At 39.7% G+C, this 26853-nt stretch overlaps 1 protein-coding gene across 1 annotated transcript in view; it reads right to left on the bottom strand.

Moving 5' to 3' along the window:
* Positions 1-1988: 1988 nt before the first annotated feature.
* Positions 1989-26853, bottom strand: part of SLC44A5 (solute carrier family 44 member 5) — a 51498-nt gene continuing 26633 nt past the window's right edge. The window contains exons 7-22 of the mRNA XM_026074577.1: positions 26017-26077; positions 24210-24333; positions 22869-22952; positions 20157-20269; positions 19798-19929; positions 17259-17358; positions 15478-15570; positions 14438-14525; positions 12912-13174; positions 12143-12237; positions 11640-11743; positions 10305-10378; positions 8346-8416; positions 6858-6946; positions 6169-6253; positions 1989-2101 (exon numbers count right to left, since the gene is read on the bottom strand). Of these exons, the coding sequence (XP_025930362.1) occupies positions 1989-2101; positions 6169-6253; positions 6858-6946; positions 8346-8416; positions 10305-10378; positions 11640-11743; positions 12143-12237; positions 12912-13174; positions 14438-14525; positions 15478-15570; positions 17259-17358; positions 19798-19929; positions 20157-20269; positions 22869-22952; positions 24210-24333; positions 26017-26077 (1689 nt within the window). The remainder of the gene's footprint in view (positions 2102-6168; positions 6254-6857; positions 6947-8345; positions 8417-10304; positions 10379-11639; positions 11744-12142; positions 12238-12911; positions 13175-14437; positions 14526-15477; positions 15571-17258; positions 17359-19797; positions 19930-20156; positions 20270-22868; positions 22953-24209; positions 24334-26016; positions 26078-26853) is intronic.

Genomic DNA, 26853 nt, shown 5'->3' with positions numbered 1-26853 from the left:
TTTGAAACTGTATGCCTTTATTTTATGCTGTTTAAGTCCTAAACGGAACCACCCATTTCTGCTCCGGGGGAAGAGCTGCAGTGCGCCCTGGATCGAAGGGAACACACACCAGTGTCCTGTCACTTGCCCTGCAGTTTGCAGGCTTTGAAGATCCTACCCTGCCCATGACTCCAGACGTATGGGTGGTAATAAGTCACCTGTGCATTAACAGCACCCCAGACAAGTAGCATGAGGGAGAGTCTTTCTGCTTTTGTTGTGAATAAAGCACTCACAAACTGGAGCCATAAGTCACAAGAGCAATATCACTCTGGGATGTGGGCTGTCTGTAAATTTTCCCCCAAAATCTGAACTTAAATCAACTGGAGAAGAATTTGCCTTTCTCTTTGTGACAGCAATGGACTCCTTGGGCTAGAAAAGTATTTCCAAGAGCTGAATTCCTATGACAACAGATCTGGGAAAAATATGTCACTCCTGAAAAGTGGACAATAATGTCCTTATTCAGTACTGTGGAACCCATGAAAACTGGGGGCAGGGTCTCTGGCATGCATGACACTCATTAATGAGTTAAAACATTTTCAGTTCAGCTCATGGAAATAACAGTCTTGAAAAATGTCTTTCATTTTCTCATGCTTGAGGAATTTTGTATTTTTCTTTTTAGCATTCCAATACAGCGTAAGACTTTTTCTGTGAGCAGAGCTGTTTCTGACCTCAATAATAGTTCTATTTAAGGGAGGTTCATAGAACTGAACAGAATGTTAATGTGTTTTATAATGATAGACTTTGAACTAATAATCAGGCAACTTCAATAATCTAAACGCACACTCAATCTTTTGGAGCATCTTTCAGTAGCGATATACTTAATCCTGTGTCATTAGAAGATTCGGTTCTGTTTCTTATCTAAGTATCTTACTGCTTGAACCACTGAGAGTTTGGAGACCTAAAGAGCACATGCTTTGCCCTTAGCGTCAGCATAGTCATTGCAATGTCTCGTAAGAAGCCCTTCTGAGCTAGGCAGAGGCAACGGGAACTCCGTGTGCACATACGCAGCCAAGACTTTTCTCTGAGGAAAAACTACATTTGGTTTTCCTTTCAGCAAAGCTCAACTTCCTCATAATGTAGAGCATAATCAGAGAGTCATTAGAGATGGGGACATCAACACAAGGACATCTCTCATACACATCAGCTGAAAATGATACATTTGCCATCTTGTACCAGATGAAACCTCATTTGTGTGAGCCACAAATCATATTAAGTGCAATGGGACCTTCCCTCACTCACATCATCTTTTAAACACAACTCACAGAAAACTTCACTTTAAGCAACATCCACTGTAGTCTTCTCTGGCTACCTTCTTTGGCCCTATAGGGTACCATTCTTCATTTCTTAAAACACACAGTTGTGGATGTGATTAAAATATTACTACATTTTCCAGTGTAGGGAATCATTAATGCATGTATAATCACAGTTTAAATGGCTGTGAACCAGCTTGTACAAAAAAATACAATTATAGCACCATATTTACAAATTTAGTACCATCTGCTGGTTAACTAGAAATTCTCAAACTATTTTTTTTATGGCTAATTAGGTTATAGGGTAGTGCTTTCAGAAAATTGCCTGAATATCTTTTACAAATATACACTTATAAAAAGAAACATTATCAAAAATGCTGTCCTTTGAGACAGCAACTTGTGTTAAAAAAGTTATTAAAACATTGCTCATTTTATAGACTTAAAAAAGCTTCAAATTTACATTTTCCTTTTGATAGGCACTCTAAAAACTAAAATGTGGCCTTGTTTCACAGCTGTTAGTTTAAGCATTTACTTATCTAGTTAATTGTTACCAATGTTGCTCATTTTTTATAGACAGAAGCAAAAGGAAAAAAGAATCACCCATTAACCAGAAGCATCATTTACAGTTTTTACTTTTGCCTACTTTATACATGTGTTGCTTAAAAGTGACACTGTTTTGATGTTGAGGTTTACTGTATGTTATCCCACTGCCTTCTTAGGGCTTAGTTCCTTCTTTCCTAGAATTCGGTGAAGGCTAGCTGACATGAAGTAGGGTTTTGCTGTAGATCCATCATTTCTTTCCAGGTCTTCACCTGAATTTACACCAGCAAAAGCAGCCAAAGCAGCAAGGAGCAGCGCAGTCAGACACACACCAAAATGGGGAGAAAAGAGAGAGAGAGAGAGAGAGAGAATTGAAGAAGGGAAAGAGCAAAAGAACCAACATTAGAAAATCTCAAACAAGACGATTTAGCTGTATTGTTAAGTTGCTGAAGGACACCATAAAACTTCTATTTTTTCAAGCCAGAAGAGGCTTTACACAAAACACAGAGACACACACCTAGCTACTTTAAAATGACAGAAATATCTTTTTTAGTCTCCCATGTCTTTGGTTTGGCAGTATCACTGGAAGTTTTCAAAGGCTTGTGCATCCAGACTGGTAGCCAGATTTTCCAAAGGTGCCTGGCATTTTGGCTGCTTATGGCTAGAAAATTTGTCCTGAAAAGAGCTTTCGATTTATGCACTTTTGAAAACTGGACCTAAGAAGTTTTTTTGAAAACCCGACGCCATGGGTGCACAATATGCTATATGATCCCCTGACCATTACTGAATGAAGCACAGGAAGTAAAACAGAGTATGAATTGGAAATAGTGAGACGTGCGTGTTACATTTTTCCTACAGAAGGTCTTAACTAAGTCACTAAGGTCCTAACTAAGTCACAGTCCAACGAACAGCTTCCACACTGATGGGCAACCTGGCGGGAGTGCACAGCGGAGCACAGTCCCTGCATCTGCATTCCTGCAGGGGCGGGCAGCTGTACCTGCAAAGCTGAAAAGTGAGCACTGGCTGTAGGCACCTGGCCAGAGCGGTTAGAGGAAAATTCTTTATATATCCCCATGGCAGCTTCCTTTCTTCTCTAAACAAAAAGCTATTGTCCCCAGGCCAGATGCACAGAAAGTATTACAAGGCCGCCAAACACACCATTTGCCTTTCCTGACATGTAACAGGCTGCTCTGGGGCCAGGATTTCCATCTGCTCCAGAAAAGCACAATGCATCTTTCTACTCATGCTGTACACAGACGGCCAGTAGCATTACACTGTGCTCTCTGGCTCTACAGGTATCAATCAGTGGTGGAACTGTTTTTGCAAAATGCATCTATCGTGCTGGCTTCTACATCATCAGCCCTCCTATTCAAGCATTACTTATCCCAAATGATCATCTATGTGCTTACACAAATGTGACTGGATTAAGGCCAAAGACTGAGGCGAAAAATCCCTGTGAGGACCTTCGGTTGCAAAAACACCATATCTTCTTCCAGCAACTCTGTGCATAGGCCACCTGATGACACCTTTAGACCCCTCATGGGTCTAAAGCTGTTACAGAGCTGCAAAGAGAGATGTTTCCCAGGAGAAAGTAACCAGTCCGAACCAGGAGCACTCCCCTGTTGCATCGCAGAATGATTATTTGCAGTTTTCTGATGTACACTCACAACTGAATGCATTTGCTGAGCTTCACTTTAACTTCAAAAAAACCCTCAAAACTTTTTAATGTTATTTCAAGTTACAATCCCTGTCTTCAAGGAGACTCCAAAATGAAAACAGCTAAACATGACCAGCCTTTAGTTCCCATATGAGGAAAATGAGGCAGCCAATAACCTTGAGCCTGCAGAGCCACCTGAATGAAACAGTTTCTGCAGATCCCTTGGACAGTTATGGTCCCAGTATCCTGTGGCAAGTAAGGTTACGGCAACACAGTTCTTTCCTTTGCACATGTTGCTATGACACCTTCCAAACACAACGCTAACCTGGCTCCAGTGAAACAGGTCAAAATAAGAAGTGGTCTGTCTCCTACTCCCTGCCATCACTGTTAAGCCTAAATGCCTATAAATCAACGACATGCGTCTTTGGCATAAATTGAAAAGAATACTTGTTAACTTCTGTGTACCACGAAAACAACAAACTTTCTATATTCTACTAGTTTGTTAAGTTCCATTCTATTCTAAATATCACAAGTAATCATTTATTTATTTCCATTTTAGCCGGTTTCTTGGAGATGCATTTGTGTTATATCTGCCAGTATTTCTGTTTCTTTAGAACCAAAGTTCTTAACCCAAGATAAATCTGAGGTCACTCTCAACTACACATTAGTTTTCACTTTTCTGTGATATCACAAGTGAGTCTTGTATCATGCTTATGTGTCACTAGCACAAAAAGAGAACCTTTTTGTCTTCTGCATGTTTTCATAATTTTTTAAAAAAGTAAATACATTTTATTCAGCTTTAAAAAAAATCCTCAGAGGTGGGGAGTACATGCAAGTATATAGCCAACTTGCCAAAGAGAAAGCAGTAAAAACAAGGAAAAATAAATATAGCATAAACAATATAAATCACCAAAAGGTGTATGGGTGTCTTTAAAATTCATGAAATGTCTTTGAACTATTGCTTTACATCACCTGGTAAGAATCTCACACTTACAGAGAAAACAGAAAAGTTTCTGATGTACAGCTAATCAGTGATACTGGATCTTCCACATAAGAAAGGAAGGAGAGGATTCTTAAACTGTATTGTCAAGCACATAACTTCTGAAAGACATGATGAGTGGAATTGATGCTATGGCCTCAAACTAACAGATTGGTAAGGGGTGCTAATCATTTTACCTCAATGTATATGAAATCACCCTCAGAACAAGTGAAGGAAAAACCTAGAGTTAGCAGGAAGTCAGTAATTTGAGTGGGACCTGGAGTAACAGCAAGAGACATAAGTGGTGAGTTAACAGTAAGGATAGACTAATAATAGATTTTTGAAGAGGGTTGAGTTTTCTCAAGAATTTTGCAAGGTTGCTTTATATATCCTAATTTGTTTACTTAGAGGTTCATTCACTTCCTCTGCCTGTTTCTGAAGGCATCATAATCCTCTGCTGTGACACACAACCACTTCCACAGCAACTAGCTGCAAAGCCAGAACTAAGTAGGGAATAGGTAGGGAATGCCATCAGGTAAGGAATAAGTAGAAGGGATCAATGAAGAGTTAAAACACTGAGCTTGTTTTCATGTGACTAATGTTATTTTCGCAGTAATAGATAAGAGAGACTAAAAAGATGTAAGAGGTGAAACAGACCCACCCTACAGGCTATTCTTTCTTCCATTGCAGTAAGGCTGCACATGAGGATACCAAAAGAATGCTTCTGACTGATTTTGTTCCTGTGATTTTTCAGCACTGCAGTATCTCCAGAACCACTCCTAACCCTAGTCCCTCGGGAAGCAAGCCTGAGAAGGTGAGTTTAACTTCAGTCATGATTCACAGGAAAGAAAGAGAATTTATGCTATCGTAAGAGAAGAATCAGTACGACCATGTTTATCTTGCCTCAGTGATTCACTGGGCATATGACGGATCAAGACTATGATTACTTAGTAGTCCCATAGTATTATCAAATAATTCAGCCAATTGCTAAAACAGTCACTGCCATTTGGACCTAGCAGAATGACTTTCATTATACAAAAACTGTATCTTTATTTCTTTAATTCAATAAATCTAGCAAATGTCCTGCAGTGACCACAGCCTCTTCTTACAATCATGTATGAAATCTGAGACCAACTGATTTCTCTTGTGATTTTAGTATTCTCTGACTGAAAAAATTGAGCACCAGTCCCTCAGAGAGTCAACGACTGCTTGCTATGGGGGGTCCAAGAGACAGACAGTTTCTCAGATGGCATTTTGCAGGAATGTAAAGGTAACTCAGCATGATACTTTGTTCAGGGCTGTTAAGTTGAAAGCAAAGGGCCAGCAATAGCTATCAGTGAAGAACAACACATTGTATAACAAAGAATAACTTGCTAATAGCAAGAGGTTTGAGTGAATTGTTGCTATACAGGGCTGTTTACAAAGCATCCGGAAGCAAATTATTAGAGAAAGTTCTGAAAACAAAGCCAGATACTCCAGTGAGCCATAGATACCTTCCACTACTGAAACTAATGGCATTTGAATGCAGAAACACCTCTGCACTCAAGCATGCATCAAGGAGCCAGTTTGAAAAGCAGAGGCAATTCCTTCTGGTGACATGCTAGCAGATTGTGGGGAAAAAGGAAGAGGAGTAAAAAAATCACCTTGTCAGTTCCTTCTTCCTGCAACCTGCAGGTATTAGTGAAAGAAAACTTAATACTTACAAAAGCAGAGGAAAAGTGTATCGACGCACATTGCATAGACGCTGAAGAATCCATGTGCGACTAAGTAGGAGCCAATAATGACAGTCTACAAAAAACAAACCACAATAAAACCCCAAATGTTAATTTGGCACCAGTGTGCCAAAGGCTGTCACAAGTCAGGAGCCTGGTCTGCTAAGCAAATTTGGGAGAATATAATTGCAGCTCTATAATTCTACAATAGGGTTACTGCTGTGGAAATGGATCACAGGTTTCTAACATACAGTAGCTGCTGGTTTTTTTCAGCTGCCAAACTGGGGCCACGTCAACCCCCATACAGAATATATCCCTAGAACACTCTGAGCTCTTTCAAAATATTCTTCTAAAAGACCACTCCTCCCAGAGATGTTCTGGCATCTACAGGGGCCCCAAAAGGAGAAAGAATTGCATCACAGGTCTCTCCCATTAGGAGCCGCACTGTCATTGGTGCCTCACCACCGGCCTTTGCTGTCTGGGGAGTCTGAGAAATGCTTAGGTGAGATCTAACCGTTCTGCAGGTGCCCCGTCTGCCTGACGGGTCCGGGGGGGCACGGCAGATTGGGGGACGGTGTGCCACCCAGAGCAGGATGGAGAAGCTGTCACCAGCATGTGCCCCAAGTGGCCTGAGCACCTCAATCTGCCCTCAGGGTCGGGTGATTAGCTGACGGACTTACCAACAATGGTACCCAGTAGTAGTTTAATGTTGGTGCTTCCTTTGCAAACACTGGTATTCTCTGCGTGAAGAAAAAGAAGGCGAGAACACCTGCAAGAAGCACAGAACATCAGTTATTCCTGGGGCGACTGTGACCTCTTAACTCCTGAGGAATGGGTGAGACAAAAATAACAGACAGTAGATCCAAGGTTGGTTTATACAAGAGCCTTTAAATAATAAATTCCTAGATATTGATTATCTCCTAGATCTGTATTCTGACCAGAAGTGAGATGTAAATGAATGAATTATCATAAAGATACTCATGGGGCCAGAAAGATTTTAATTAATTGTTTTGTTTCACCATTCTACTGGATTTAATATCAAAATTAACAAATAATGATAAACAAGACAATAACATGTGGGATAACATCAAAGACCTTTGGGTGGATCTTTTCTAAAATAAAAAAAGGTAAGTAAGTAGAATTCTGCTCGTTAGCTTTTATTACCTGAAGAAATACTTAACTATTTCCAGATTAAAAAGAGAAGTAGTAGTGCTAGGGATAAACACAATAATAAATCTACAACAGAAAAAAGCATCTAGAACAGAAATAGCCGAAGAATTTATCCCTGAAGAGGAAAAAGGCATGAATTAATTTCAGTATTTCATGGCTTACATTTCAGAGAATAAGTTTCAAATCAAATTTGTTGTTCCAGTTTGAAAGTCATTCTACATAATGACAAAACATTTTAGATGTGGCCTTAGTGCTCATTTACAACTTTCGGTAAAAATAGAATCCAATTCTTTTTAAGTATACAGAATACGAAACATGATTATTAGTAAAATAATGTGTTAAAACTGCTGTGACAATTTAGGAAAGCCTTAAGGGAACACCGCCAACCTGAATTTCTGGAAGTGCTTTATTTTTTAAAAATCAATTTCTGCCACAGCAAACTATGAATACTATATTCTGATATTTACTGATAACCAAAGAAAACCCTATAAGGATGTTAGAAATATTTTGTTGACTTCTTTTACTACAGCTTGGAGGATTTTTTGAGCGGGCTTGAACACAGCAGAGCTTCAGGCACCTCTCCTGTAGACCCGCACTTCCTCCACTTGTGTGCGCTGCCTGCAGCCAGGTGAATGACATTTGCAGCTCTACTCAGGTCTCATGAAGGGAGAACAGATTGCAGCTGACTTACAGGATGCAAGTTTGGTTTGATCCAGCTATAAAGCTTTGGCTGTGAAGGCTCTTGTGCCAGCAATACATGCAAGAATAGTAAAAGCAATTATGGAAAAGATGCTGTCAAGAGCACACAAAAAGAGGGGGAAAAAAGAAAAAAAAAGTATTCTAGCACAGTCTTGCAAATCTTTGGACGCAGGAAGAGTTTCCTGAATAGTCAAACCCATGAGAACTTCCAGCCCTTAACTGAGTACATATGAACGTGGCATACTTGTGGGCACCAGAAAATAGAAACATACCATTCGGAAAGAACTGATTAAACTTACCTACACCACCAGCAACGAGAATTTTCCCCAGGAATAAAAGAAAGTCTGTAACTTTGTCCAGAACTGCAACTCTGTTCAGCAAAGGACAAATCATCCATGAACATCACAAAACAGACATTTGCATTCTTTTTCCTTAAATCTATGTCTAGTTTGCAAAATGTGATCAAGAAGTTGTCTTCTGCTGGTTTTTCAGACTGGTAATAAAATAATGCAGAAAAGCAACATTGAGAAGGGCTAGGTGATAGCAAACAAAGCACTGATCCTCTTGTCGAGTTAGGCCTTAATGCAGCAAAACTGCTGACAGCACTTGAAGACTGTTTATTGCCCTTACTGGTTAAAAAAACCATCATCAAAGTATCTTTATTTCAGCCTTTCTATTAGGGTCACAGAGAGGCCAGCCCAGGGGGAGGCAAAGTGCACACCAAAACAAACAGCAATGTTTGTGTGGGTGGCTCGCAAGTTTTCTGTTTCTTGGTCCCATCTGGCCACACTGCATTATTCCAGAATACGCCAAATCTACAGAACTATTTTAAGATGTCACTGTACAACACTGAAGGTGGGAGATCTCAAAGCAGAGAGACAGTCCCAGATGAATGAATGAAGGTAGACAGAAAAAATGGCAGTAAATCCACATTGCCCAGCCCTCACTGAGAGCAACAGCAAAGGAAGGGTAAGGTAGAGGGGTAAAACACGGGCTTATTGCAGAGAGTTTCTGCTCAAAATCCTACTAGACTGTCTCATCAGAAACTGCAGGTAAATAATGGCGTGGAAAATGAGCTGTCAGCCTCTTGACAGTGCTGAAGGATATTTTAATGGTGACATGCAGTACTGACTACCATGAAAGATAAGCGTTTAGCAAACATTAAAGAAAACAAACCATCATTAGCCTGTCAGAGTTCAGAATCATAACCAAAATACACAAGATAAAAAAAAATCTCCTTTGAAAACAGTAAAATTATATGTCTGTTTTTTAGCTACTGCTCACTGATGGAGAGCAGAAGCATGAAGGGCAGTGAGGCAACGGTTCGGAAGGCAGTCCCACTTTCCTGTTGCACAGGCACTACAAGTTGTGGATACCCCTTCCCTGACGCTGATGCTGGCTGACACAGTGGATGTATTCCATTCTCCCATCTCCAATCCTTTCCTCCTTTTTCTTAAGCACTGTTCCTGTGTTCCTCTCTTTCAGCATCCCCCTCCATTCCTCTCCTCCTCCCAGTCCTTCACTAAATAATTTAAACTACCGAACCTGTTTTACTGCGTCTCCTGCTTGGTAGATTGTCTGCTATTGCGTCAATGTGGCCTGCTCCTAAGTTCTTCTCCCATTCTTTTTGATCTCACTGTATTACAGCAAGAGCCAGGAGCAATGAAGAAAAGTACTGATGGGAACAGGGAGCTTGGCAGCAACCTTGGTAGTTGGGAAAAGTGCCAGGGGAGTTCCCAGCACTAGGAGAGATCTGGCTATGTTACATATCAAAGACACTGGTTTTGAAAACGAAGTACTCCCTCTTCTTTCTTGCCACTCTCTAACACCTCATAGGTTTTCTGGGACAAATTTGAATGCTTAGGTCTTTCCATTTTCCTTTTCAGAGAAAGCAAATGGACCAAAGCTCAAGAAACACACAAATAGCAGATGATGCACCCACTGATGTTTATCCATAGATCTCCTCTCAAGTGCTCCATTGCTTCCTTGGAAGCACTATTACAATCTACAAGGGTGCTGATGATTTTAAAAGAGCAATCTTAACAAGACTGTCTGTTAGATCAGACCAACTTTGCCTGGGTTACTGTGCTGGACGGCTTGCTGAAACACACTGGCCATTAGAAGTGAGGGCCATTTCTGGAGACAGAACCAGCTTAAATTAATTTTCAGAGTAGAGGTGGGAGAGGAAAGAAGTGTGTCCTCAGAGTGCAATAGCAGGAAATCTTGCCATTGCCAAGGACTGAGAGATGGTACCTTACCTCACCACATTACGCATGAGCAGAAAGAACGCCTCCTTTGCTGAGGTGCAGAAGTTTTTTCCATATATGGCAATCTGCAAAATAACAGTAGTTGTTTGATAAGTATTTTAACTAATTAGGATAACTCCTTCTGGTATCTTACTGAATGTAATGCATAGTTCTCTCTAATCTTAATTAGAAAGACAGAGCCATAACAGAACATCACCCATCTTTCCTCCCCAAAGCACGTGGTTGTGAGCATGCTACCCCTTGAGATCTTGCAGGCAACAGAGCCAATACTTTATTTTCCAAGCAGAACAAGTAAGGTACTTGCTGAGGGATTCTTCTCGCTTTGCTTGTTACTCACACTGAATTTATAGACAGCAGAAGGAAACAGGCACTTGTAGAGCAAAAGTGAGTTGACCTGTTTTAAATATCTTCTCGGACCTGACTCTGCTCTCACTTAAGAACAAATCAGGAATACTAGTATTGAAGTCAGTGGAATTCCACTGGCATAAAGTAAACCAGGCAAAGTTATTCAGGATTAAAATAATTTTTTTCTGGACTAGTGTCCTCAAGGGTAAGATATACTAAAATAGTTCTTCTGAAGTTTCTGATATTAATGCAGTCAGTTTGCCTACTGCAAACAAGACTGTCAAAAAGAATACTTCCTCTTCAAGATTGCATTAATCTGAAACACCTTTTGCGTGAACGTGGTTTTAATGGACCCATTACAGCCACCTCTGAGAAAACAGATCTATGATTGTAAAATTCTTTCACCAAAAGTGCTTCAAGTAAAAACATCGTGGGCTGAAAACTGTGTATATTTATTTAGGTGAAAACCTGAAATTTCTCTTCTGGAAGCCAGTTAGGGTTATTTTAGAGTAACATAACAGCACCTGTTAGTAGAATTTATGTTTTTGACTTCCAGGGACAAATACAGATACCACCTGCCTTCTGACTTTCTTATCTAAAATACTGCCTTTTAACAGAAGTGTTAAAGTGTTTCAACATGCAATATGAAACAAGCCAGCTCTCCTGTTGAAATCAAGATTTGAACTGTTGATTCAGAAGGGAAGTTAACTATTTATGCCATCCCGTTCCACTTACTTGGGGGGGGGGGGTGAAAGGGGATGAGAGACAACAGGTACAGGCAAGAGGAGAGGCTGAGTTTACAAGGAAAAAAAAATCTCACTTTTTCATGGTAGGACCACATGCATTCCCTGAAAACTGACTTAAATCCTATTATTTATTCAACAGATTCAAACAACGATGGCTGTTAACCAACCAGTAGTGGCTAGGGTATTTTAGTGTCCTGGACAGGGGAGACCACATGCTGAGAAAGCAAATACATACCATGATGTAGGCATTTCTGTTTATAAATTTTAAGAATTTTTCCAAACACCAGAAACAGCATTTGAGGCAGCAGAGTAGAAATCTAGTGAAGGAGTTTTGTGTACCTGAAAAAAAAAGGAGAGTACAGCATACAGAGAACTCATGAACAGTCTTCAGAACATAGAAAGCTATGCAGAAGGAAATCTTGAATTGCAGCAAAAGCAGAAACATTATTTCTTTTCTTCTAGGCATGGACTCTCTTTCATAACAAAATTTAGCTCACTAGCTTTCAATTAGATTGGATTCAAGTCCTGCTTGAACGCTTACATTAAGCTCCCAAGGATATATATTCCATTTGGGTAAATTAAAACAGATTCATGGGCTTCAAATGGAACTGCAATGGCTAATAATAATGTGGGATTTGGCTCTTAAGATAATCATAGCTGAAGAACCATCCTGGGAAATGAAGGAAATCATTTGTTAAAGGAGTTCTTAATAACTTAGAGCAGATTCATAAATCTCACCTTTCAGTTTGTGATCCAAGTACTCCAAGATTACTCTAATAAGCTGGACAATTGCAAGAATTAAGGCTCCAAACGCCAGTGAACCTGTATGGTATCTAATACAAAATAAATGCTATTTAATGGTTAGCATTCGCAGCAGAGTTAGCTCTGATTATACTTCAGGTGTTATCACAATGGCACAGCACAGGCATTCCCTACCAGCAGAAGATACCCCTTAAAATAAAACCAAAGCCTGTGCCTGAGTGTAAAGGTGCTCCTACCTCAGGCTGCCTAGGGTGCATAGTACGACTCAGATCATTACGGCTCATCTGCTATCAGCCAACCCCTCTGAACAGTTTTGGAAGAGAAGCAACTGTTCTAGAATGATGGCGATCCTCGCTTGGACAGAGTATCCGTGGGACACAATTACACCGGCCTGGCTACGATGTGGAATGGGAACTAGCTCTCTCTTATCTAAGAGAGTCTTTGTGTACCAAAAGATGGTTATAATTACACTACTCTTACAACTATGATTTTTAAATGTTTACAGCTTAACTGTAATTAGTGAACTAGTAAAGTAAACTATTAAACTAGGTACTTAATGACTCAGGATATCACCTCTGAGTTTACAGGAAGTGATGAACTGCTAATAATGAGAAAGGCTGAGCCTCTAATGACCACGCTCTCCTGCCTAATCAATGCCATTTGATATTCTAAGCCCTGTTTCCCTAGGTGTAAAAAGAGCTTTAAGAAAACGCGACAAGACTCACAACCAGCTTCACAATCTTACCGTATTGCTCGCCCAAATGAAGAGAAGAGCGGCCACAGTGGAATATCAGCAGGTTTCCGAAAGGCCCAGTAATAAGAGGCAAAGGCACCAGCAAGGGTACACTGACCCAGTGCAATTGCAAAGTTTACCAGCCAAAGAAAGACAAAGGCATTGGCTAACTGAAAGATGAAGATGTATTTATGGTATAGGCTTTCTCCTCCATAAAATGCAAAAGTACACTGAGCACCCGGACAAAGTTTGGTCACGTTGGTTGTGTTAAAAGTCTGTATAGAAAGAAAAAAAATCAACATAATAATAAGCAATGAATACTCTGTATAAAGTCTCTGAAGTTTAGTGGTTTAATACAAATCACATATATTCAGATGTTTCATTAGCTCTTTCAACACTGCACTCCAATAGTTTTTAAACTATTTACATATCTAAGGGTTCATATTAATGTCTTAGGCAGGTGCTAAATTTTGAACTATGCAGTTAGCAAGCAGGGCTGTTCACCACACAAACGTTAAATACCACCAACAGTTCTGCCTGAAACCTATACAAATTGAATCTGAATTTCAGAAATCTACTTTTAAGATACCTAAACTACTCAGTTTCATTAAAGAAAAGATGTTCAGGTAAAAAATATTATTTATTTAAAAAACAGAGGCCAAATCTGCAGCTTGGGTAAATCACCATTGTTGAATTGAAATCAACTGAGTCAGGACATTTTATACAAGCTGAGGATGCAGTCACAGCTTCCCTTACACATCTCAGAGTATTAAAACAGGAGTCATCTTTAAAGTTGAATTACTTTTTCCTATTTCTGTTGTTCATATCACGTATTTGCCCAGCATGGGCAATGAAATGACAACAGTCCATTTCTAATCCCTTTCTTTTTCAGTGCTCAGGCATCAGCAGAGTGGGGAATCGTTTGGGATACAGATACTATAGCATTCCATTGAAATTTAAACACCTAAAGATAACCGTACTGACATAACATTTCATAAATACTTCTGGTTTTCAAAAAATACTTGAATTCAATCCCACAGTCAAGTCAAAACATTTGACTTTAAAAAGTCAAATATTTTGGACCTTCATAAAGGTCACTGTTGTGCTGAGAAAATCCCAATATTTATTTGGGTCTCTGCTTCTAGAATATGGCTGGTCCTTGGGCAAGTTTGAGGCCCAGCTTTTAAAATCTTATGTTGCCTTTTGCAGACCCCAAAACAGAAGCCTCAAGAATTCGAGAACACCCCTGAAAATAAAAACAACTTATCTCTGTGTCTCTTTCTCAGCCTGTAAAATAGAACTATTAGTATCTAGTTGCCTCACAGGACAGTTTAGCAGATTAATTAGTGCATCTCTGTAAATCGCTTTGAACAAAGAAAGCATTATCTGAACAATAAGTACTATTTGCAGATTTAACATGAGTAATCATTGCTTTAAAATATGCACGTTTTCTACTAGCATTGCACAGGGACTTAATATCAATTAAGAAATGCAATTAGCATACCCTTTTATTAGAGGGAAATACTAGTTACACTTACCTCTGGGTCACAACTCAGGTTTGCATACTTGCACAGTGTTTGATTAGCCATTACCTTATATACAGGCTCTCCTGATGTAGCCAGAAAACTGAATGAACTGTTTTAAGGAAGAATCACAGAACTGTAGACTTGGGGCAACTTAAGATTCTGCAGTGGGGAATCACTAGCTCTAAAGAACTTGTGCAGATAACAGAAAAATTGCTCTTGTTATGCAGGGATGTATATGAAGGGCCGACAGACCAGACTGAATTCTCTCATTATCTAGAAAACTAAGGCACACCCCACCTCTGAACTATGATAACCCCTGCCCAGAACAGGCAAGGGAAATAACCTTGCAAGTTGTCTCAGCCTCTCCTATATACCTAGCTATGGCACGGCAAATCACCCAGTGCATCTTTGTCAGTTCATGTTTTAGTGGAAGCAGACACAAAGCATAAGGTAAGTTAACATTGTCCTGAACAGCAACAGCTGAACATGTTTGCATGTAAAGGAAGAACAATTTGTTTTCAGAAAGCAAAACTTCCCCTTTCTGATACCTTGTCAACCCTTGCTGTTCCAGGAACAAACAGTCGGTGGTTGCTGTTGTGCATTTTAGAGAGGACTCAGTCCACTGTATGTTCTTTCATTCCTTTCCTACACTTTTCTGAACAAAAAATCACCTGGAGCTTCCCCAGCTAAATAAGAGACCATTAACATGTGGCCTGTTGTACATGCAGTACAGTAAAGGCCATATTCACTCTTTGCTGAGGGCCCTATTTTACCCCTTAAAGCTAACCTTAGGTAGTACATAGAGCCTTGTATAATCCCCCTGCCCTAGCATGAATTTCAGTCCAGTTCTTTTTAATGAAATTAAAATCCACTGTCAGATTTGTACATCACATTTGGATGTGCAAGTGAGGAACAATATTGCATCAGCAGAGCAAGTGCTAAGTGACCAAATAGCCCTCTTGATACTGGTTGGTTAAGGTGATATAGCAGAGCACCATCTAGTCTTGCGGAGCAGAAGACCTCTCCAGACAGGCACACAGACAGAAGGATACACAGCTGTCACAGCCCAGTAGGAAATACAAATTGCAATGAGTAAGAAGGTGACGATTGGGTAGAACAATGTAGACATTATATAGCCAATAGCCCTGTCAAGGAAACAAAATATATCAGAAAGCTACAACAATTTAAGAAACAAGCTTTTTATCAGTCATCTGTCATGATCCTTTTTACTTTGAGCTACGTATTGATACTGGCAACATAATCTAGTGCTGGGATCTCAGAATACTGCTGATTCTGTCTTCAAACAGCTTCTCATCTTCACTGTGTTACTTCTACCACTCCTCCTTTATTGGCAGCAGTACAGGCATCTTCATCTATCTGCCACATTCAAGTCTGTCTCCTACTTCTGGTTGCTCTTTTTCCACTCCTGCTTCTCAGATCCTGGTCTTTCCAGGTCATAAACCCATTTCAATCACATCTTCTTGTGCCTGCTGCAGACATCATCCTTTATTTCTATGTCCCACTCAGCTCCTATGCTCTCCCTTCTGACCCTATGCAGCCTGAAATCACCCCTCACCACTTTGCCTTTGAGAACTCTCTTCCCAGGCCCTTTCCTGCCCTAAGTACTAGCTACTTTGGCTTGGGGACATTTGACCTGTCTGTGCATTCTGACACCTTCCTGAATGTGCCATAAATGGGTGACAGGGGCCTTTGGCTGTTGGCACACAGAAAGAATAAAGGGCTTTCTACTGTTAACAGCTTGGAGAGCTCCCTTCTGCATCAAGGCAGATGCTTCAGAGGCTGATGAAGAGGCTACGAACAGTTGTGGCTGGAACGCGACCAGCCGGTAGGAGCATGAGCATGCTAGCTCCTACTCTGCCATCGAGCGACACTGCAGCCCCTCTGGCTAAACTGACTGCAGCTATCTCACAGGCGAACACCGTTAGCTGGGTATCTATCTCACTTGGTGTAACGTTGAAGAGCATGTGTTTTTTTCACTGAAGCCTACAGGCTGGTTCTCTTTATAGTCCTCTCATATACCTCTTCCCATTCCTCTAATTTCTTTCCAGTAATTTCTTTCTCCGAGTCTAAGGATGTAATAATGCATTAAGAGTCACGTAAGAGGACACAACCTTATGCTATCTGAGAAACAATCACCACATATTAACAGTGTTCAGCAGTTCATGGGAGGCCTTGTTAGCTTCTATAGTAAGACCATGGACAGTTACTCCAACAAACTGATTGTTAATTGTTCCTAACTATGGATTTCAAGTCATTTATTTGTATTATAAATTGTGATGTTTTTGAGAGAACAGTTAAAAGGTTAAAGGTATTGAAAAACATTATTTGATTCCCAGTCATTAGCAATTAGTTTTTCATATTCCTGAATACAGGGCATGGTCTGTTAAGTCTACAGTAATTATTCACAGTTTTTCATTATACATAAAAATTTCACCCTCAAGTGACCTTTCCACACTGCTAAAAAACTAGACAATGTTTTCACTTCTCAGGAGGAAGTTTACGAAATTTCTGAGAGCTTCTATCTGTCAAGGTTGTGAACAAAAGTGTTGCAGAGTGTTAAAGAGCTCCTGGATTTTAATCAACAGGCACTAATGAGTGGAATCAGGGGTAATGCTACGGTCTACATTAGTAGTCGCAGACGACCTCATCAACAAAGAACTGGTATTTCTTACACTGTTCTACTCAGTAATCCCCATGCTGTGCTTCACCCTGCAACCTTCTGCCCTTGGTTGGGCAAGACAAAACTCAGGAAGAGTGTACCCTAGAGGTCATTTAATAAAGTTAAAGATATATTAAAATCAGACAAACATACCTACTGCCTTCCTTCAACAGTGCAATAGCAATCCGTATCCGATTCCTCAGGAAGATTAGCATCAATATGATTATGACCTCAACAACACAAAGTATTATCACTGTAAAACAAAAAAAATAATAAATTTTTCAGGAACCAAACCAATATGTTAACTCTGTAAATTGGTAGTATCGTCTGCATATTTTATAATACTGTTCATGAACTCCATAAAACTGTCTGCTAGAGCAGTTCTCTCCTTCTCTCACTGCACCTGTCAGCCTTCAATCCCACTTCATAAACTGGTAAGTCCTAGTGTAGGGAAATTCTACATGCAGGAGTTAGTCAGAATGTGTAGGACCCTAACATTAGCATTTTTAATTTCAGAAGAAAAATGGAACATACCATCCTTAGACAAAGATAATCATTCATTTAAAAAAAAAAAAAAAAAAAGACTAGCTTTTGGCCTTAATACAGTTTACCCTTAAATTCTATTATTCATAAACAAGCATTTTCAATGTTCATACTTTACTGCTGCTGTATGTAGATGCAATAAAATAAACAAAAAGTAGATGGAAAGTCAACTTTGCACCCAAAGTTTATGACTTTTTTATAAAGAGTACATTTCTATGATGTATATTATTCCAACATTTAGATGCACTTAAATCAATAGGTTTCTGTGAACATTAACTTAGCATGCATTCCTTTCATCTCATTTTAAAAAGGAGAGGCTAGGACAGGGGTCTTTGGGGCAGATTATTTTCACCTTGCAGTAGTGCTGCTGGAATCATACTGACTTGCTCTGAGGTCAGAGATCTGAGAGTGATGTCCCAGAAGGTTCCCCTCAGTTAAGAGCAGTGTTTGAACCAGAACTCAAATCTAGTTCAAAGTCAGCTTCAGTCTGATTTCTATCTGTGTTAGTTCAAAACCGACTTCTGCTGAAGAAAGTAAAAAACTTCTCTAGACTTTAACAGGAAAGGACAGGGTCCTTAATGCCTGAAGCACATCTCCTCTGATCCTGAGACACATTCATTAATTTCGGGTGCTTCAGGCAGTCAGGCAACATCTAAATAGCCCAGCAGTGGTACGTATGGTTGCATACAGTGGGGCCTGTCTCCTCCAGCTGAAATCAGGAAGCATTTGGGGAGAAAAGCAGAGGGGATAGTATTCCTGCATCTTGGCTTGTCTGGAGGTTATCACTGGGAGATGGGAATTGGATTCTAGGGCCCACAGCCTAGACAGCCTCAGAATCCAGACACAGATATTCACAGATGCTGTTAAATCACAGCCCCAGGTATTATCAGCACCCCTAGCCATCAGAATGACACTTGGCAAGTAACCACTGTGGTGCTTAGAGCCACAGACTTTGTTATGATAGGTTTTTATTACCTGGACTTCAGCACCTATTTTGAGATGATTCCCCACAAAAAAACACAGAATCCAGTTTCTTTAAAGCTGTTCTCATTCCAATTCAGCTCTGTTAAGTTAGTGTAGTTTGTCCCATACATTGTGAAAAAGGAAAGAATATCCATTCCAGATGAGTTGTGGACTAGGATGGAGGGACCTACACTTTCTTTATGGATATTTAACTGCTCTGCTGCCTGACTTTGGACATGTCATTTCATTCCTGAGTACCTCAATTTCCTTGGCCGCAAAGGATACTGACCTCTACATAAACTATGCACATCAGTTGGTAAGAACGGGCCAGGCCAAGACCTTGGAGAGTTATTGGGGAAAACATGGTACTGTCATAATACCCTCTAGGGATAGCATACTAAAAAGATTTGCCTCAACAATACATAGAAGATGCCCCATTAGCTCAATGATCCAAACATACAGGTAAATGAAAATATCATGTAGAGAAGAGATTTAAGCAGTAAAATGCTGCTCCATTAATTTAGCTACCAATAGGGAGAGGCAGTATGTTATATCTAGGTGTATATATATATCATGTTCATCATCCTATTTATACTGTCTGTGTGCCTTCGAATAGAGTAGTAACAGCAGTGTGATTAACATCTGCCATATATTTGTTCTCTCCTCTGCTCCTCCTTCCCTGGGGAGGGATGTGTATGCTGCAGGCTTTCTTGTTCCTCTAGGCATTTGTTTTAAATACACATGTTGTTATCTGCCCTGCATGAGAAGGCAATGAAGCACTTGAAATTAAAGGTGATGAAATTCATGACGGTTCATTCCACGGTCTCGGACCAACCTTCAAGAAAATACAGTGACCTGGTTACAGAGAGTCCTACAAAGATGTGTATTGTTATCGATAACTCTGTTTATGCTTCTGGCACCTTCACAGAGGGCAACAGACAAATGGGGAGAGAAAAATGCGCTTCCTCCTGCAGCTTCATCAGGACTAACTCAGTTATTGCCATATACTTCCCCATTATGAAGACTGAAGGTTACAGAAGGGGGGTGCTGATAGCATGAGCATTCTACTTACTTCACCGCGTGACATATTTCAAGGAGGAGACTTAACAAGGCAGAAACCATAACAAGACAGTGATTAGTTCTTGTGAATATCCATTAAGAGATACCAAATTTAAAGGGCACTTACTAAATGCTAACCATGTTTGCCTCAGTTGCAGGTACACTCTGAAGTCTGTCTGGAATCCAATATCATAAACAGTGAGGTCAGATCCAGGTATTCCCTTGAGATGACTATACTCCCAGTAACAATGCCAGGTGCCTTTTAAAAAACAATCAGTAAAAAATGAGAGTTTCTGAAGAGTGCAGAGATACAAGTTGAAAAAATAGAAATGTTTTACGATCAAAGTGTTTTTTCCTCAGCATGTTAGGTAGCAAAAACCAGAAATGCATTACTATGAGACTAGCAAATTATAAAATCACATCTATAGAAAAGAAATATCAAGCATTAACAAAAAATAGCCTAAGAGGCTAGCAGATTGCACCTACCATATCCTATAATTCCGATCACACCAAAGATGAAGATCCAGAAAAGGACCCCGGCTGTGAACCTTAATAGCACAAGGAAGAGCAGACTCACAACCATTGCAATGAACAGCCCACTGGGAAGACAGGAGACAGAAAGATAAAGAAAAAAAGTGTGAGAGCCTTCACTTTCTTGCAATGCCTGTTTCTCCAAATGAGGGTCACTTCATCTCACATGAGAAGGATTCAAAAAAATGTATTTCAAAATCTTTCAAAATGTATTTATGAAATATGTCCTCTTGAATATCATCTGCTATTGGAAACCAACAGCTTATTTATGATAATCTCACAGGATAGAGCCAGAAACATTTGAACATACTAGGTCCTCAGCTTGGCTGAATGGGACTAGTGCACTGCCTTTTTGGTCATTTACAGCAGCTGAAGAATGAACTGCCTTTTTCAGGACATGGTCTAGTCTGCAGTACAGAAAGTAAACTGGAGAAGTATCTGTATGGGTGTGGAGCTTACAGTTTTATGTCCCCTACTTGAAAAGAAACAATGTCAGTAAATTGTCATTCTAAAAGCTTTCCTAGAAAAAGATAATTAAATTTAGGAAGGAAAACAGTGACTCTGTCTGCCCATCAGAACAAGGAATGATCAGGGCATTGTGATACATAAAAAGAAAGTGGTAAGAGTTGACTTTCCTAAAGGCCCAATGTTACGCCATTATAATAGGCATCTACAGAGCATCTTCTCTTTCTCTGGTCTGCGGTAAGGAAATAATCATTGTGATTTCACTCCCAGAAAGTAAGTCAGAAAAGGAAAAAAATGACTGCAAAAGGCCATTTTACTCAGTGAGGCTTCCAATCGTAAAACAATATGAATAATAACCCCCTCCAACAAACATTCAGCTGAGATGCTTCAGAGAATGTTTCACTTCTCTAAAGTTTTCAGTAGATGTTGAAAGAATGTTATATTAGTACAGACTTATAAAAAAATTTTAAATCTCTTTTTACCTGTGTTCAGTAACTTTTCTTCTAAATGTTCCCAGCTTATTTTGCTTGTTATCAAAGAAACAAAATGGGTCAGCCTGATCGTAATCAACCAAAATCACTGAGAAGTCTAGAGCAAACTAAGTCAGGTAGGCAGAGGACCAAGAAAGAGAAGAACATCAGCTTATCTGGAAATTTTAAACCTTAAATCTTAGCCCTTTAAAGGCTTCCTAGCATGACATATTTTCCCTTCTGAATGACTTGTTTGAAATTTAGAAGATGTTCCTCAAAAAACCCTGCAGTTTTGGACCTTATGGCTGCTTAAGTACAGACAATTGCTTAAATCTCTTTAGACATACATGAGTCCCTGTAACACCAAAATTAAGTGCATGGTAAGAACTGTCCTCAACAGACCTATTGCCTTTAACTGAGGCTTGAAAGCTGCAATTCTTTTTGGGTATGCTAAAAAGACTAGAGGAGTTCCATACTTAATTTTTAATCCAGCCTCCTTTGACTACCAGCCCTGCATTGTCATCACCCAAACTCTGGCACAGCAAATGTTTGGCCAGAAATCACTTGATGTACTCTAAAGCAAAGTGTGAAGAAAATTCTATCAAACTACTTCAGAAATAGCAACAAGTCTTTAAAAGGAAATCATACTGGAAATGTGGAAATTGGCTCTCAATATTCAGAATCTCTGTTCAAACATGGCCAGTTCTCTCTCCAGCCTGTTTAGTGACGTCTCCTTGAGAAGAATCTGCACCATAAGCCTGTTCCTACTGATTTCAGTAAGAGATCCAGACACAGAACTGAGCCTGCTGAACACCAGTGTGGGTTTCTTGCCACTGACTACTGTGGGCACAAAATCAGACTACAAGAAAGCTGTCCTCCTGCCACTGCCTGGGACAGCTTTAAAAGCTGACAACTCATATTTCTCAACTGACTGTTGAAGCTACTTTTTTAATAATTCTTCACATGCAGTTTATTATCTAAAGTTCACAATTTTATTGTTTTATGAGTGGAGTTTCATCCAGGGTTGAACAATGTATGCTTAACATGTGCATGTTCTAGGTTGTAACCTGGCAAAGACTTCTGCTTCTGTTTAAAGTGATCAGCATGCTGGTCCATCAACGACACTACTAAGTGGCTAAGAATGCATATATACTTAAGCATTTGCATGGACAGGACAGTTGCTTCTTTTGTTTCAGTGCTGCATTTTTACTAATTGGTGATTAGTGAGTATTAATTGCAAGATGAAGACAATACCGTTCAAAGCTTTTCATTCTTGCTGTTGCTTTGCCCACTGCATTGGCAGTAGAAGATTTATGATGGTTTTAACTATATTTTGCAGGCATGAATTTAGAAATCACCTGTTAGATGTACATACTAATGGCACTTATCAAATGTAATTGGTCTGAAAGTCTCTTAATTGTGGTTTTTTTTGGTTTTGGAATTACCACACAGATGGATTCTGCAATAGAAGTCAGAGCCTACTTTTTTTCTGCCAGGTAAAATATCCACAAACTGCATCAGAACAACTGATACTCTATGTGTATGCTGTGCTATCCTTACCTAATGTATAGAACCATGACAGCATTACTACTATGTGATAAAAGGAAATTACAGTTGCTCCTTGTGTTTAAAAGTAGGATTGGTAACAAACACATACATGATTTATTTTTTCATTTCTTGCATGGTCCAAAGTGAGTTTGGAAAAATTACAAATACCTGTTAAAAATCTTACATTAAAATCCAATACCAAGAACTAGCATAATCTTCAAAAATTTTCATTCCAACTGATCTTGCATCCAAGACAATATTGATGCCACTGAAAAAAAGACAAACAAGAAAAGGTTGCTTTACCTAGGAAAGCAGAGAATTTATTTAAACAACAAATAGGTCAAGTGAAAAAAAACTGAAATATCATTGCTAGTAAGAGGACTATATTACTATTCTGCAACTCCAGTTCTGTAACAAAGCAAACATCAATTATAGTTATGTCATTGAAAACTCTGCTAAGTTAGAAGGCCTCAAAAAAGCCTGTGTAAAAAGGTCTGTACAGTTCCTGCAAAAAAAAAAAACTATCAAAAAAGCTCTATGGGTGTTAATTATCACCACACTTAATTACTTACTATGGCACAAAAAAGTACTATTAAGATCTACAAAGTCCCCAAAGTTATATAGCTGTAACTCCAGGGCTACCAATAGCAGAGAAGCAGGAAACAGCACAGTAAAGCAATAAGCTGACCTTAGGGGATTGTTTTGCTATCCCCCAAAGTACCCTCCAACATTAACCTTTTCCTAAGAAGAAATGAAGAATATGGTAAGAGCAGGCAATGTAGTTGTAGATGCCAGCAGAAGGGAATTTAATAAGGTGTAGGTGTTATCAGGGTAGGTAAAGGGCTAGAAGAAGAGGGTTTTGGATTGAAAGGCATGGGAAGGTCCCCCCGTTCTTCAGACAGGCCGAGGACTGACGGCAGCTGGAGAAGTTAGGCTGTTACAGCAGTTTTCTCCCATCCTGGCTGATGGGAGCCGGGACAGGAGATGCTAGCTGTCCCTCTGTAAGGGAGGTGTTGCCATGCACCAGAGACCCCAGTACACTACTTTTTAACCTTTAGTCACAGTTAAACAAATCCAATAGGAGCAGCCTTAACAGGCGGGATGCCCATAGTACTAGGACAGTTCGTTAGCTGAGGGGCTATCACACGCAGACATGGTCAAGGCCATTAGAGGTTGGCCTGTGTCCTTCAGCATAAGGGTTTCATTTTGAGCCTCCTTTTGCTTTGTTTAGTACTAAGTTTTGCTAGGAAAACCAACAAGAATGATTTAAAAACTGACAACCAATCACTCTGAGACAATCAGACTCAAACCTTTAGCTCGGCTCATTTTTGCACACCACAGTGCTGGTTCCCCTTACTGGAATTTTGCAGGCGCTCAGGCACAAAGATACCATTTCCTCACAGGTCTGGCCTAGTTATCTTCATCTATTTGCTACAATGGATTCTGACTTTTTTTTTTCAATTTCTAAATTAATTCACAAACTCAGAACCCAACAAAAAAAGCAGTGGTGAAGAGTAAAACCTACTTTGCAGCTTCCCTGAGATCAGTTACATTTCTTGTTTTCCCTCTTCCATCCTTGAAGGTAGTCTGATTTGCCACAGTCAGCACACCATTCTTTGTGGAGAAGTCTGGAAAGCATCTCTTAAGAACTATTCAAAATATAAAAAAACAGCATACATATTACATTTAATGTCAAGCTCCACTTTCATCATTTGTATTTTACATCAAATTATTACTTATTTATATTTAAATCATTTCAGACACACAGTCAATTGTTTTTTCACTTAGTGATCTATTGATACGTTGACTTTGACAGATCGTGGAAAAGCCATTATATTCAAGATGATGACTTTTATGCCTTGGGGCTTTTTGTCCCTTGTTGTATAAGTTTCAGCACGGTGAGATCCTAGCCTTTGACTGGAGACTCTAGGTGCTACTGAATAACAATAGTAGTAAAGGTAGTAGTTTAAGAATTTGTAATAAATGCAGAACTTCTTGTCCAGTCAGTATCTGGGCAGTTTACAAATACCTCAGCTGCTCAGATATGTCATTTGCATGATAATAATCAAACCAGTCTCCAGGGACAGACTCAGTGTGACTGGTCATGAATGGTATTAGCCCCCAAAATAACATATAGCAGCAATTTTCTCTGCCTTCCTATGCCAGATAAGCTGCAGTACCAGCCACTATCAGTGGGAATTCTTGAAGAGGAGGCAATGGAAAAAATACAGTAACTATTGGTTAGACAGAGGGAGGAGGTGATTGCAAAAGAGAGAAAAGGAGAAGGTTATGTCCTCATTTATGTCACCTGTCCTTGGCTGCAAAAAGTCACGGTTTTCATTCTGAACAGAAGAGGAAGTCAGTGCTCCTACACAGCTGTACATTAACTTTATATAACAAGGCTGTGCTTTCATTATCAAGCTCCAACAAACACTGATGCCAAGTTTCAACAACCAGTCCCCATTCATGAAAAATTAGAATATCTACCCCACCAATTGTTCTGAGGAAATAATTAAGTTATATGTCTCTCTTCCTCCCCCAGTAATCTTTGCCCTCTACTGTAGTCCACAAGAAGATATTAGATTCTTGCAAATTAACTTTCTGCCTTTTGGGTCAATACATCAGTTTTAATAATTTTTTTAGTTGAATCCATTGTTTCTCTTTTTGATGATCTATCCCCGGTTTATCTGATCTCTGCTTTAAAGTATGGAAAAATAAACAGCTCTTTCTTTCTCTGCATGAGCTTCTGGGCCAGTGGCAGATGCTCCTGGTATTACACTCTTGCAGCTGAGATCAGCTCTGAGACCTGTAGTTGCCTATTCAGAAATACCTGCTGACCTTGATGACAAAAACATCTTTTTCCCCCTTTACTCTTCTGCAAGCCCTGTAGAACCAGCCTGCAACTGAAGAGCAAGCTGTATCGTAACTGGGCTCAAGTATCATCTGAACTCTGAACAGCTGGCCGTATGACCCTTCCTGCGCTCATGGTATTTGCTTGATGCCAGTGGGGCTGCTTGCTCACAGGCAAGAAGTGACAGAAGGCATCACATACAGAAAGCATCATTCGAACCGTAAAGTTTTCGTTGTTAGTGATGATTCACGAACAAGAAAGAGCTCAGCTTGACCTGATCACAAGCTGAACTTTCATGGCTGGCAGTTAGAAAAAAAAAAATCTTTATATTTGCAAGCTGTCTAAAATTGATTTGGATGTCACTGACAGATAACAGACAGCTCCTAGTGACCTTATCACAAAAACACTTTTCAGAGTGGAGCTGTGATTTAATGGGAACACTAATACTCTGCTGAGACGTATAAGAAGTAGAGCCACTCACAAGGCCTGCTTGGAATGATCATCGAAGGGCAATCTTCATCACGTAGGACTTGAGCAACAGACTGAAAAGGAGAAAAATAGGAACTGGTGAACACACAGCAGAATAAGTGCTTTTCATTTCTCACTCAGTCTGAGAAAATGTCCCAAACTGGGCTTTGTAGCCTCCTCCCAAACTTGACTGGTGGAGCTGCAAGACACATTCATGATRTAAGTGAGAATCCCAACTGTCACATGTGATTTGAGAAAAACCTATTCTTCTTGCCTTTTCTAGTGACAAAGAGGGAAAGACCTGTTCACATTGGATCTGCACCTAAACCAGAGGTGACTGGGCAATTGTTCTTTGCCTGCTCTTCAACTTTACTCTTAAAGAATAAAAATTTAACACAACTAATTCCAGTTTATTTGCAACGTGTTTTAAAGATAAGAGCAATATTGCAGTACATTTAAGTGCAAAGCCAATTACAGCAAAGACAGGTTAATTTTCCTAGCTAAAAATATTAACTAAGTAGCTGCAGATGACTCAAAAGCCCTGAGAGTTTGTTTGAGAGATTCTGCTTTACAGTACCTAAGTACTGGAGGAGACTACCTTCCACAGTACCGCAATTACATGGGTAACTGCAGATATGCTTTTAAACAAATAGTAATCATTTAAAGATTGGCAGATTGCGTGTGCTTATGAGACCTTCAATCTTGATTAAATCAGTGTCAAATCATATATGTGGGACAACTCCTTGTTCGATGAAAACTGGAATAATTTATTGCTTTGATGTAGCTCAGTAAAACCATGCCTATTACGCAACGCTTGAAGCAAAAATGTATTCCATCACCTATTGATACC

This window comes from Apteryx rowi, unplaced genomic scaffold (genome assembly GCF_003343035.1).
Source record: "Apteryx rowi isolate R43461 unplaced genomic scaffold, aptRow1 scaffold_39, whole genome shotgun sequence".
Classification (NCBI taxonomy): Eukaryota; Metazoa; Chordata; class Aves; order Apterygiformes; family Apterygidae; genus Apteryx; species Apteryx rowi.
The sequence above is the reverse complement of the archived record's forward strand: the minus strand, read 5'-3'. Positions and strand labels throughout refer to the sequence as shown.